The following is a 14,606-nucleotide window of genomic DNA, read 5'->3' as shown; positions in this document are numbered from 1 at the left end:
CATAACTGCATAGAGTAATTCTCTTCATCTGCCAAGTAGAAGGCCTATTGTTTTCCAGAAAGAAGCTGAAAGTGGGGCCCACCTACCACAAACTCTGCCTGGCCTTTTGCCCACGTTGCAGGATGGACCTAGAGTGCAATCTGCTGTTGTGGATGGGAGTTCCGCGCTGAGGGGGAACCACGCTGTTCAGGGCTGGTCTCTGGCATCTGGGAGTTGCCTGTGGACCAGCTTTGACTAGGGGCTGAGTTGAAAGCCTCTGTAGCAGCGTCTTTCTGTTCCTCTCTGGCACCATACAGACTCACTTCCCTGCGAAAAGGCAAAACCCAAGGGTCGTCCTTAAGGAGGGGCAGATATGCCTGTGCAGCGAAATAGCATGGCGAGAGAGCGTCTCAAACGTATGCAGAGCTGCCCTGTTTTAGTGCAGTCCAGGTCGCTTTGACTTAATCAAAGCCAGAGTTTATTGAAGGCCTTAAAACCGTTAGTTCTTGGTGGCTGCAGGAAGAGCCCAGCAGAGCTATGGCACAGATTGGGCGTTTTTCTTTCTCTTTTTCCTTCCCTTCTCCGAACAGAGAATCCCTTTGACTTGGATATTCTGTTTTTACTCTCTGGCCATCCTTTGCTATATCAAGGTTAGAGGATGCTTCTGTGGGGCTGCCCCGTGCGTCGCGGAGGTCCCGGCTCCTAGTCACCGAGTTTCCCTCTGTGCTCTGTAATTTGACAGGAATCACAGTCGCCTCCCCCAAATCCTTGCAACTTAACAACCCTTGCGTTTGCTGCTTCAGCCCAGAGAGAAGGGCCCGATCGGATGCTATGCCTGATGCTGTCAGGACAAACAGACGTGCAGTCTGTGCGAACTCTTTGCGCGGTAGGAGCTTATGCTTAAACCGCTTTCTCCAAAGCCTCCCAGCAAGGGAAGTAAAGAGACGTCCCGGCCATGCCCAAGACGTACTACTGTAATGCATCGGTCCCACCGTCCTCTTTCCTGACCCTGGAGGGTTAAATCAGGAGGGTACAACGCCACCCCTTCCTCCTACTTCCCGCCTCCCCCCACCCCTCACCTTTAAAAAGTTAAAAAATGTCTGCAGTCGAAATCTCTTAAAGGGGCGGTGCTGGTGAACGAGTACTCTTGGCACGAGTTGCTGAGAAGGCTGGCTAGGGGCGTGAGTTCGCTCCACCAGCACCAAAACACTGAAGGAAAAAAAAAAAAAAAAAAAGAAAAAGAGAGAAAGAGAGAGAGAAAGCGCGAAAGAGAATGGGGGGGGGGGGAGGAAGGGAAAAGAGGGGGGAGGCAGACAGACACACACTTTAGATAAGGACAATTAGTCACCAGCGAGACCCAGTAGGGAGAGAGGTTTAAATCAGAGGGATTTAATGAGGGTGCTCTGTGCCTTCCCTGAAGACATGCCCTCCAGCAACTCCCGCCCCCCCTCGTGCCTAGCCCCGGTGGCTCTCTACTTGGCTCTGTTGCTCCATCTCTCTCTTTCCTCCCAAGCTGGAGACAGGAGACCCTTGCCTGTAGACAGAGCTCCAGGTTTGAAGGAAAAGACCCTGATTCTTCTTGATGTGAGCACCAAGAACCCAGTCAGGACAGTCAATGAAAACTTCCTCTCTCTCCAGCTGGATCCCTCCATCATTCATGATGGCTGGCTCGATTTCTTAAGGTAAGGCAGGGGCTTCGATGGATCATTTTTAAGTAACCCCCACCCCCATTCTCTTTCTATCCTCCACTTCAAAGGGGGAAGAAGAAGAAGAAAAAAAAAAAGAAGAAGAAGAAGAAGGAGAAAATAAGTCAAGCGGATCTCTCTCAGAAGAGAAAAAAGGAGGTTTTCCTCCTCCTGGAATATTTGCTGTGAGGCTGTAACTAGTGATTGAGAAAAGCAGTGTTTTCTATTAAGATGCACATGTTTGCAATGCAGAAGGCATTTCAGAAACTTATCAGTTATGACTGAAAAAATGTTGTGCTTACATATATCCACAATTAGCCTCCCCTTCTCCTTCTGAAAAAGAAACAAGAGGTTCAGGGCAGTTACAAAAGCGAGGAAAAGATCTGGAGTAACAAAGACCTGAGAGGAATGGGTGTGTGTGTGTGTGTGTGTGTGTGTGAGAGAGAGAGAGAGAGAGAGAGAGAGAGAGAGAGAGAGAGAGAGAGAGAGTTTTTTTTCCCCAAGCCGGAATTGCACGAAAGTGGAATTTTCCACGGAAAGATCTTCGTCAGTTGTCTCCCATTCCCAGAAAGAAAATGAATTTAAGGAGAGGCTTGAGCAATTGCAAGTTGGATAATAGCTTTAAAATTTTATTTTATATCCTTCACTGTCATCTCCAGACTTCAGGATTTTGCAAGGCGCTTTTTATAGACAGAATACACACCCCACCCCCGATACCCCTCCTTCAGTCTCCTGCAGTAACTTCATAGTTTAAAAAAAAATCCTCTCGTGGGTCCTAGCGTACATAAGAAGGGCGATAAGGGTCCTAGAAATACTCGGGGTAAGTTTCGGAGGTTTGAACCCGGCACCGGCACCAGCACCAGCGGGTTAGCCGACAAGGGAGAGTGTGATCCCCTTGGAATCTAACTGGGCTCTCCCTCTTCCCGGTTATTACTATTAAGCAGTTAGGCAACCGCAGTCGTTTCCCATCAGGGACAAAGTTGCAGTGTTAAAAAGAAAAGAAAAGAAAAATAGAATAAATAAATCATCTAAAATACCAAATCCAAGTGTTGATTTTTTAAAAAATTCCCTCCAAATTGGAGCCTCAGCTGTGGGCTCCACCAGAGTCCTGAGAGCTCTCCGTGCCATTCCTCTGCCTCAGGGCCGCGTCCGCTGCCGGTCTTTCGTGAGTATTTTTCACTCCTTCGGAAATTCGAGTTTTGTTTCTCCGGATGCGTCCGCCCCTCAGCTTTCGGGCGTCTTCCTCTGGCCTCGGCGGGGTCTGCGGACGCGGCAGGTAGCTGGAGCCGCCACGTGGAGCGCTCCTTTCACGTGGGGGGAGCTTAGCCAGATGACTGAGTGGATGTTGCCTCCGCAGCGGAGGCCGTTTCGGTCCTGCGGGTGCTTACGGTGGGAGGGCGGGAACAGCTCTGCCCCGCCAGGCTTCCTCCTCAAAAGCTCTTGTGCTGTAGAGCGTGTATCATCAGAATATGGGGTGCAGCAGGGTTTCCGAAATGCACGCCCCACTTGCATTGCGCTCCTCCAGCTGCGCAAACTCCTCCGGGTTTCCTTTTCTTCCTTCTTTTTTTCTTTAAAAAATATTAGCCCGTTCTCCCCAAGTACTTGCCCACTGTAGAAAAACTAGTGGAAGGCAGCTTTTCCGGGAAGAAACACGGACGGGAGGGGCGCGTTTGCATTGGTAGAACAGGCTTCTTAGTGGAAGGTGGTTGGAAATGCCGCGTTTCCTTGGGGCCGGACTGGCGCGTACTTCTGCTCTGCCCGCAGCGGGTTCACGCGACGCCCTAACTGCGCGCGCCCTGGAACTGGATCCTGGAGTCCACTGCCAAATCGTCCTTCTTGCCACCGAAACTCTCAGGCTAGTTACGTCTCTTCTCAAAAATTCTCTATAAGCCGACTCTCCGTTTAGTCTTTCCTGTGTCCACCTCCTTTATCATGCTCTTTAATTTCTGCATTTTGATTTGGAGTTTTCAGAACCGTAGCCAGCAAAGCGTTAAAAATAATTTACAGACCTGGAACTCTCGTTAATAGCATCTGCATGGTTCCTCACCTACTCTTTCTCAAAATAGCAGCGTTTAGTTTCTAAAAACCTGTTGGTGGAAATCCTGAACTTAAATAGATGTAAATGTTGATTTGGTGGTGCCCCACCGAATTCCCCCCACCGGCAGTTCCACTTTTCTGCAAACTTCTTTACTCAACACTCCCAAACTGACCAAGTGGGAAGGAAAAAAAGAGCCCAAATTAGGGTGTTTGAAGAAAAATGTTACCTTTCTTGCAGGCTGTGCTATCTCATGGACCAAAAAGACATTGCTTTTACTGTGTGTGCGCGCGCTCGTGTTCTGGAAAGGCAAGGATTTACTCAGAGAATCTCTCCGCCCCGGGATTTGGGAAACAATGAAGTTGTTATAATGTAAAAGGAAAATAAAAATTTTCACTTAAAAAAGTCGGAATCCTCTTGACCTCAGGTGCTAGGCCTTCTCCGAGAGAAAAAAGTCAAGGTTTCACCTTAAGAGATTCCCGTGCTCCAGGGGCCGGGGAGGCGACCCCAGGCTTGCTGTGTGAAAGTTTGGCAAAGGTCGGGGGCTGGCGTTTGGTGGGTTGCGCGTCTAGGTCTGGAGCGCTTTCCTGGCAGTGGCAGAAGCCAGGCGACTGCGCGTTGGCCCCATGTTCTCAGTACAGGCAAGTGTCCCTCTAGGCACATAAACACACTGTAAGCAAACGTAATCTAACCCTTTGGAAATCAGTACCGTGGGCATCCAGGTGTCGGGTGGGAAGGGACCATAGTGGACAGCCGGGCACCGGAGGCATAGCATGGGGAAGTTGTGAGGCCGAGGGCAAAGTGGACTAGGGCGCCTGGCGCATGCAAAAGACGCGGAGCAGCCCCTGGCCGTGTGACCCTGAGCTGGGGCGGGCAGAAAAAAACCGCCAGGTCTCCCTCAGGGAATGAGAAGAGGGCCTTGCTGGTGCCATGCCCGCTCTAGCCTTCTCCTGGGATCCTTTCCTTTCTTTCTCTACCCTTGCAGCTCCAAGCGTCTGGTGACCCTGGCCCGGGGACTTTCACCCGCCTTTCTGCGCTTCGGGGGCAAACGGACGGACTTCCTGCACTTCCAGAACCTGAGGAACCCGGCGAAAAGCCGCGGGGGCCCGGGCCCGGATTACTATCTCAAAAACTATGAGGATGGTGAGAAACTTGGTCCCCATTCTTGCAGGGTGGGAGAAATTTGGGAGTCGGAATTGAGCACCCGGGGTGTGTGTCTGTGGTGGGGAGGGATGTAGGGGGCATATTTGGAGGACGGCCTGTCCCCTGAAAAACTGGAAGTCGAAGGCCAGGGACACCCACAATGTGAGAATCCTAACTGTGCAAAGGAGGATCTCCAGGTCATCCTAGTACCAGCTGCCTAGCTTTTGCTGGGCGCAATCTCCAAGGCCAGGAGCTGATAAATAAAATTTAAGGCAGGCTCTGGATCTGGGGGGAGAAAGTGCAGCAGCCTTCTTAAGAAAATTCAGACAGGTTCACAGATTACTGAATCGTCAGAGTCATATTTCATTCCCTAAATTCTAGGCACACGTGCCTTTTTGTTTTTCTTATTTCTTGCCTTTCTGGAATGAGGATACAGAGATTTAGTCTTTTTAGAACGCACTCTAAAGTTTTCTGGAGCAATGCTTTGCCTTTTACACTCACCCCTTTTTGAGGAAGGTTTGAAAACCTCAGTACTGGATTATTCTCTGCCCTTCAAAGAGCCTAATCTTAGAGTCCTATTTTCTCCCTTAGCTGAAAAAAACCACACCGCAAATGTCAGCCTTCTTTCCTGCCAGAGTCAGATGAGTTAGGTGTTAGAAGGGCTTTGAAAACTACAAATTCTATTCCATCTGAGAGGCCGGTCTTTTTAGGTTTGAGCAGTCTCATTTTTTACTAAGGGAAAGATGAAAATGGTACTTAAATTTTTTGTTTAGAAGGTTTGGTGTTAATATCTATCAGCATTCTGTGTGACTAGTGGGACATTCTTTCAAAGAGGTGTGATGGGAATCCATGTGTCCAGCCACTGATGCTGTTAAAATTGGATGGAAGATGCATTAGTGTTGGTTCTTGGAGGGTTCTTTCCTGCTGTCCCTTCTCAAAATTATGTAAGCCACAGTTTTATTTTTTAAGGGTAGAGGATCAGGTTTTCAGTTTTGTAAAAATCTGTCCTTACACACCAGCTACAAGGAAATATCATTGTGTTTCTAGGATTTTACTGATTGGGACTTCTGGAGAAATATTGGAATCAATTTAAAGAGTGGCTGAGAAACATTTTATAAAAGTTCAGAATAGAGACAGAGCAAGGCTGAGGCTTCTTGAGTTTGAAGCATGAGTAGTACTTAGTGTATTTTTTTAAAAAAATAACATTTGCCAAAGAGTGGAGGTGTTTAAGGCTACATCTTTTCAAAGGAAAAAGTCATTGCCATAAAAATGTGGATTGCAAGTAGATTTTGCTGTCACTCAGCATAAAATTCTGAAAGGAAAAAAGATAACCCTGAACAGCAGCTCTAATGGTAATTTGACCCAGAGCCTTATAGCTCCCAGGGTCACTGTCAGCTCAATATCAGACAGACACAAGAAAGGCTATATTAATGATTTTCCTGATGGGATAGTTTTTCCTTGAATTCATTTAAACTACTTTCCCCTTTAGTTTGTGGAAAATCTTGTAAGAGCCTCTGGGATTGCTGTGGGGAAAAACAACTTCGTAAATTAGAAATTGGCCTTTTTCTCCCAACTTCATACCTAAGATTATATTACCAATTCATTGAGAACAATGAAATTTGCTTAAAATGAAGGATACAATTTATTTCCCTTTGTAGAAGTAGAAAGTGGGCATTATGAGGAGAAAAAAAAATTGGCAGTAGGCTGTGCCACAAAAAACTTCATGGAATTAAAGCAAGCAAACAAACCAGGAATAGAAAACATCTAATAGGCCATCTTCTGTCTTCTTGCAACTTCAAGGTCTAATGCAGGATCATTTCTTATTAAATCTTTTTTTAAATTTTTTTTTTTTTATCTAACCTCATATTAAATATCTCTAAGAATGTAGTTTTCACCACTCCTTGAGGAGAGAGTTCTGTCCCATAAATTTTTGCCTGGAATTTCTCCCGAATTTTCTTTTAATAAATATTCTCCCAAATATTTACAGTGATTCATTTGCATGTTTTAGACATCTATCTTCAAAATATTTTTTGTCTTTGGTGTGAATGTTAGCTTCAAATAAAGATTTCCTGTTAGCTGATTTTTAAAAAATCTAGACTACCTGGATTTAATTCTTAAAACTTTCTTTAAAGTCAGTCCTTCCAGACACTAATCTGTTTTATTGCTCCTTGCTGAACTCCTTTTGATTTATGTCTCCCTGGTAATAAGATGCTCTGAACTATATCAGTATTTGAGGCCTTAGCAGAGTTAAAGACTAGGAATGCCCTACTTCTGCCCTTTGATGCTCACATATCTTTAAGTCACCCATGTTGTCTTTGTTGTTGCATTGCAGAAATCAAGGCAAAAATGTTTTTGGTATAATCTCAACAATTTTGCAAGCATTATATTTTCTTTTGACTTTTTATCCACTGGTAATTCTCATCATGAGCATCTAAAAATAATTTGGTTGTCTTAGTAAGTGGCCCTGTAATAGGCACTTTGGGCATCAAGGCACCTTATTAAAAACGTGTGTACTTATACATAATACAGAATAACAGTGTACATTTTGAGTAGTAAGATACACCTGCTGGTACATTATGAAATTCAGTGATAGAACAAAGAGAATATGGAATTTGGGCTTAGTAAGTTTGCACTACAGGCCTGGCTCCATCATTTATGAATGTATGGCCCTCAGCTTGTTTGCTTCTCTGTAACATATGGATGATGATAATACCTGTTGTGCAGTGCTTCTGTGAGGGTTCCAAGAGATAATGTGTGTAATGTGTTGACTGCAAAACACAAGGTGAAGGATTCTTACTTAATTAAAGACAACTTCTGGAAATTTGTAACATATCATTAATGTTTTAAAGTGGGATTAAGAAGTGAAAAAGATTAGGTAAGACTGAAATTTATACAGAATGAAGCTGGTTGATTTAGTGAATCATTTGAGAAAATTAAGACAATAATAAATAGGAAGACTTTAAGGCATGGAGGTAAGAATATCAAGTGGCCTTTTTTGTGGAGATGAGAGAAGAGATTACTTTTTAATTTTATATATTGAAATTGAAAGGAAGTGATAGTTTTAGCTTGGGCAAAAACCATTTTTTTTCTCTCTTTAATTCATTCATATTGCTTTCCTAATGTGATTTTTTTTGTTGTTTTCTCCTGAATTAATAGTGCAATTAATGACATGTGGCTTCCATTTTCCAAATACTTTTTGAGCACATTAAAGCAATTGCATTTTCTCTAACTTTGTAAGGCCACTGTTTATATATCACTTTGGCAGTTTCTCTGGTTACACCTTTAATTCAATTACTTATTCCACTCTATGCTTAGGCACTTTGGATTTCATACAAACATGGTGATGATCATAAAGGAAGTAAAAATAGGGTAGTTCTTCATACCCTGGGAGTTGTGCCTTTGCCTGACTTTCTGTCTTTTCTGTGGTATGTTATGCTTTACTTTTTCCCAACAAAGAAATCTTGGGCTAATTTTTTGTTCTTAAGTTTATTTTGCTCCATCTGACCCTGCTTATAATATAATCAGTATGCTTCATTTGTATGCTTGTCTCTTTATGGCCATAACCACATACCTAATTAAGATGTATAGCATTTATTATATGCATCAACAACCAGCTTAATATTTCTAAAATTTTGTATCGTGTCACTCTTTTGCTCAAAAACCTTTTGGATTGCTTATAAAAAATTTTCAAATTCTTTTATGTGGCATTCACACCTTTCACATTTCACTCTTGGCTTACTTTGTTTTGCTCTATTTTTTCATTACTTTTTAATATAGGCCTCCATCATTAATCACTGTCTCCTTATAACACTTTCACTATCCCAACCCCCTACTTAGGATAGCCTATGTATTTCTGCGTTTAATGACATTCTCTTGACTCTTTTCAAATCTCAGCCTCAACCCACCAATTCTTAAAGGCCCATTGCAAATGTTTCTTATTTACATAAATTCTTTCATGAATAGGGTGCTCCAAGTAATCTTTTTCCCTCTGGACTGTTGAAGGATTTGCTCTGTGATATTCATTTGGACCTTTCTGTGTTGTTTTGATATTTAACTTCTCATATTTATATTTATTTTGCCTTTCTAAATAATGTAAATTCGTCATGGTAAGGGACCACAACTAATTATTTATAAGTGTCTGGCATTATATATGATACATGGTAGGTCTTCAGTAAATAGTCTTGGGTACATGGTAGTTTAAGAGTACAGTGGAAGGCCCTGGGAAAATGGAGGTAACCAATAAAGAAATGAAAGAAAATACATGAAGATCCCATTCATTTTTTGCATTGAGGGTATATTCCCATGAAGTCCATTGTTGATGTTTATTTTAATAACATTCTTTGTTCTTCTTTTTTAAAAAAATATTTATTTTTTAGTTGTAGTTGGACTCAATATCTTTATTTATTTATTTTTATGTGGTGCTGAGGATCGAACCCGGGGTTAGTAATGTGCTTGGCGAGTGCTCTACTGCTGAGCCACAACCCTAGCCCTGGCATTCTTCATTCTTTTAATCATATATTTTTATCTTTGATTGTCAAAGTTGTCTTCGTTTTGGGCTATACATTAAATCAACTTTACCATTCTATTTAAAGCTTTGCATTGGAACCACAGGCTTTAAAATTTTTTCTTTTATTTATTTATTTTATTAAAGCTTTATAGTTACACATAGTAGTTGGATTTGTCCTGACAGACTCATACATGCATGGAAATTGATTTAGTTCATGATCCTCCCTTTTCCCTCCCATCCTCCCTCCGAGGTCCCCTCCTTCCACCACTCTATAAGGCTTCCTTTCCTTCATGTATTAATTTGTATTTGATTGGTTCTTTTGTAATCTTATCCTTCCCTCTCCCTTTTCTTTATTTTACTCTAGCTTCTGCATATGAGAGAAAACTTCAGGTTTGTTTTTGATTGTATCTGTTTTTGTTTTTGCCTTTACTTTTGCTTTTCTCTGTTAGCCTTCTGTGCCAGATTTTCCAATTCTTGATGTAACAGTGCTTTCCCACAATTTTCTAGTTTTTAAAAATCTTCATCTGAAGACTTTGTCTTGAAAGAGCTTCTGAAATGCTGAATGATGAATGTGAGTATACTTTGCAAACTTTAAAGTTTAACAACCATTATTATCGTTCTCTTTTCTTCAGGAAGTTTTCATGAAGGTGAAGTAATTAACTTTTTCTTTCTATTCCCATTTTATCAATCAAGACACGTCACATAAGAATAGCACAACTGCTGTCTTACGTATTTGCTTTGAATTTATTCAACTTTCTTTATCTTATTTCATTTCACATGTTTCTTGAGATTCAGTTACATTTAAACATGTTTATATATCATCTATTCTTTATTTAGTTTTTATGCAGGACAGAGAATGGCAGAATATGAAATAAATAAAAGATATTGTCTCAAATCACCATTAGAACACAACAGTAATAATTATTTTAAACAAAATCTGCAAATCATTGTTGAAATTAGTATTTGAAATGTCAGAGAAGAACAGAATATTTGCATAATCTCAAAGCATATCCCCCGTGATATTTATTAATTAATTACTCTGATAGTTTTAGTACATGTTCATAAATTTTCTTCTTTGGTGAAGAAGAGTAACACAAAGAATGTATGGGATGAAAATAAGTGGAATACAATAGTTTATTACAGTATAACAAGAGATAAATCCTGTCAGATTAGGTGGAAGTTAGGTTAGGCTTATGAAAGATGAATAGATTTGAAGAGGTAGAGACTGAAAGAGAGGACATTTAACTCAAGAGAAAGCCTGGGGCAAAGCCTGATATGTGTTTGTGCAGCAAAATGCCCCCCCCTGCACGTGTTAGAAATCATCTTTAGTTCATGTGCTAGAACCACATTAAATTCTTTTCTGTGGAAGCCTATTTGCATATTTTTGTTCATTCAGAAATATTTGTAATTAAAGAAAAATATGGAAAGTAAACTACATGTTAAAATTTTCCCAAGCAAAATTCATATTGCTAAAATTATGTCTTAATTAGGTTTTAAAATGTTCTAATATATATTTTATATATATAATATATATTATATATATATTTAAAATACTTTGTTAGTTGTTAATGGACCTTTATTTATTTCTATGTGGTGCTGAGAATTGAACCCAGTGCCTCATACATGCTAGGCAAGCACTCTATCACTGACCCATAATTCCAGCCCCTCTAATATATTTTTGTTAGCTTTAAAATATGTAATTAAAAAAGGAGAGTCTGGCCTGGTGGCACAATCCTATAATCCCCTTGATGTGGGAGGCTGAGGTAAAAGGATCACAAGTTGGGGGCCAGACTTGGCAATTTAGCAAGACCCTGTCTCAAAAAAAAGAGTTGGGGAGCCTTGGGGTGAAGCTCTGTGGTAGAGCACCCCAGAGTTCAATTTGCAATACCCCTCAAAATGAGGTGGGTGAGAGAGGGAGGGGGAGGGGGAGGGGGGAGGGGGAGGGGGGAGGGGGGAGGGGGAGGGGGAGGGGGGAGGGGGGAGGGGGAGGGGGAGGGAGAGGGAGAGGGAGAGGGAGAGGGAGAGAAAGTAAGTACATGTGTGAGTGAAAAAAGTTGGTTGGGTAAATTCAAATCCAATTTTAGGAATCTAGATTTTAGGCATAGAAAAATAGAATTGATTCTACAGCAAAAAAATTGTGTTATGACTTATTTTACTTCACTGAAGAAGGGAAAGGCACATTTTCAACATGAGCTTTCAACGTTGCTTGCCTTCCCATATCTTCCCTTTCCCATTGCATGTCCTCTAGCTAAAGGGTGTTATAATAACTGTACTTGAAAAGATTTAAGTTATGAAGCAATCTTAAAATATAGATAATTTAAAATTGAATCATTAATTAGATTTTTATAATGCAGGGTTTATAAAATAAAGGTTTTGGAATTTACTTGATACTTTTAATGTTATGCTTCCTTCTTTTGTACAGTTAAAACAGATTTGTACCAGGTACAGTGGCACATGCCTGTAATCCTAGTGGCTTGGGAGGCTAAAGTAGGAGGATTGGGAGTTCAAAGCCAGCCTCAGCCAAAGCAAGGTACTAAGCAACTCAGTGAGACCCTGTCTCTGAATAAAATACAAAATAGGGCTGGGGATGTGGCTCAGTGGTCCAGTGCCCCTGAGTTCAATACTGGGCATCCCATATCAAAAAAAAAAAAACAAAACAAACAAACAAACAAAAAAAAAAACCCAAAAAAACAAAAAAACAAAAACACAAAAAACCCACCAAAAACCCAAAACCCCTGATTTGTGTTTTCTAATATTCATTCATTCACTCACTGAGTAAGCATCTATTTCTGAGCTTCTACTTGATACTGAGTCAGGCATGATAAATGAGGTCTGGGTATCATTGTCATATCATTTACTACCAACCTCTTATCACTTTATTTGGTACCAGCCAAAATTAGTTTTAGAGACTTTTAGACCTAAGAAAATCTTCAACTCCATTTGGCATTTCATGATTTTTCTGAGAGTAACTTTTAAAGAATTTGACATAATTCAATACTGTGTTTATGGGTGATAGTAATTACCTGAAGTTTTATTGTATGCTGGAAACAAGATGGATGCATTTTCTGAAATATCATTGAAATTTGGTACCTGGGTCCTGAATATGAGTTGCAGTTTATTGTGCTACTGTGAATCTGAATGTGGTATCTAACTTAATTATCATGTCATTTAGTTATGTCATTTACTCATAATTTAGTCATTGTGGTCATGTAGTGCTAGAAGTGGCAGGGACAAGGAAACATTAGGCTTTAGTTTTTTTGGGTGGCTTAATTTATTCCAATGAATCAAAAAAGCCAGCAAATAACCCTTCAAACACAAACTATGCTATTTTCATCAGTATCAATATCATTATTGATATTGATAAATAAATATCATTATTTCTCCTGCTAAATTCATTTAAATTCTCTCTCTTCCCAAGCACTACTGATGGTATGGGGATCTTTTGGTAAAAGCAGTTTCTTTCAAAATTTCCTGGGCCTATTTAGCCTGCTAGTCTCATGGTCTGGGCTCCTGGAGTCAGGCGGCTTTTCTGAGACTCTTTAATCAAAATAGATTAGATGTTAACAACCTTAGCTTCAGTCCTTCTTCATGCCTTAGTTAATCTCTCAGCTGTCTCAATGGATTGGAACTTTGTGCACTGTGTGTACATGTATTTGGTGACAGGGAGAGGGAGAGAAAGGGCAAGAGAGACAAAGCAGGCAGGGGAAGTATGGGAATGAGAGAATCTGGCATTTTATTCTTCTGTCCTTGTGTGTGGATGGTGACTTAGACAAAATGAATACAAATTTCCAGACAAGTGGCTAGTGTGTTTAAGGTATAAATATCCTGTACAAGTTTGTTGAATTCCTTTCTTCTTTCACTTTCATCATCTAATTGAACTGGGTCAAATTCTATTCAGTTTTCTTCACTTTAATACAGTGAAAAATAATAGTTTTGCTCAATTCAATAGAAGTTTTTTGATTATCAATGATATGCCAAGATTGTGCTAGATATTGGGGCTACCAACAGTAATAAAATGTGAACTGTATTCTTAAAGTGCTGTGGTCTTACATGCACAACCTAATTTCCTAGTACTTTCCAGGATCATCTTTCCACCTCACTCAGACTACTCTTGGCTTAGTCTGTTCACTCTGCACTTTGTAAATGCTGTATCCCTCACCTTGAAACATACATCTTCCCTTCTCGAATTCAATTTTATTTTTGTCTTTCACAGGTCTAAGTACCCTTTGTGAAAATATGTTAATCTCTTCCTTTTCCTCTGTATTTCTCTGGAGTTCTTCTATAAATATGCAATTTTTGAGTTCAAGTGCTCCAGAATTTATGTTTGACTCACTTAAGCACATGAATTTTGTCTTTAGAAATTTATAATGCAAACATGCTGGCATTGATAAACATGAAAATTCAGATAGACATAACCATCATCACACTGCCTGGAACAGATACAATAAGTCAAAAAAAGTATTTATGTTATTTACATAGTTAATCCATTTGTTTTGTTTTTTTTGTGGGGCAAATAATGAAGAGTGAAAGACAGGAGACTGCATATTTAGAAAAAATGAGGTGCATGTACCATGTGATAAGATGGTTTGAGAGAGAGACACAGTATTCACATAACTTTTATTATAATGTATTGTTATAATGGTTCTATTTTATTATTAGTTATTGTTGTTAATATCACTACTCCTAATTTATAAATAAAACTTTTTTGCTGGTGTATATGTGTAGGAAAAAAATAATATATGTAGAGTTCCATACTGCCCATAGTTTCATGCATCTGCTGGGGATCTTGTAATGTATCCCCTTCAGATAAGAGGGAATAAGAATGTGTCTAGTTTGTGTTAAGGGAATTGGGGATTAAACTAGCACTTTATTTTCACTGCGTCTGGAAAGACAAAAGTGCCTTAAAGGATGAAAAATGAGGTTGGAAGGTTGTGAAAAGGCAAATTATCTAAATTTATGGCATTATTTCTGAAATAGTGTGAAAGAATGGATATTTCTCAGCAGCTTAATAATAGTAATAGTATAATAATTATATTCAACTTTATGAGTGCTTATTTTGTGCTAGGTAGTCTTAATTTATATACATTAACACATCTACTCTTCCCTTCAGTCCTATAAGAAATATCTTGTTTATTTCATTTTACAGGTGGGGGAACTGAGGCACAGAGCAGTTAAGTAAATTGCCCAAGGCCACCTATCTAATGAGTTGTGGGGCAGGGATTCAATGGTGTTGGCCATTAAATAGCAGGCTTAAATG

At 40.3% G+C, this 14,606-nt stretch overlaps 1 protein-coding gene across 3 annotated transcripts in view; it reads left to right on the top strand.

Moving 5' to 3' along the window:
* Nucleotides 1-1,371: 1,371 nt before the first annotated feature.
* Hpse2 (heparanase 2 (inactive)) overlaps nt 1,372-14,606 on the top strand; it is a 649,448-nt gene continuing 636,213 nt past the window's right edge. For all 3 annotated transcript variants that reach the window (XM_076834902.1, XM_076834901.1, XM_076834899.1), the window contains exons 1-2: nt 1,372-1,661; nt 4,685-4,842. In XM_076834902.1, the coding sequence (XP_076691017.1) occupies nt 1,372-1,661; nt 4,685-4,842 (448 nt within the window). The remainder of the gene's footprint in view (nt 1,662-4,684; nt 4,843-14,606) is intronic.

The sequence above is a fragment of the Callospermophilus lateralis genome, chromosome 15, assembly GCF_048772815.1.
Source record: "Callospermophilus lateralis isolate mCalLat2 chromosome 15, mCalLat2.hap1, whole genome shotgun sequence".
NCBI lineage: Eukaryota > Metazoa > Chordata > Mammalia > Rodentia > Sciuridae > Callospermophilus > Callospermophilus lateralis.
Note: the sequence above shows the minus strand (reverse complement) of the source record. Positions and strands in the feature narration are given on the sequence as shown.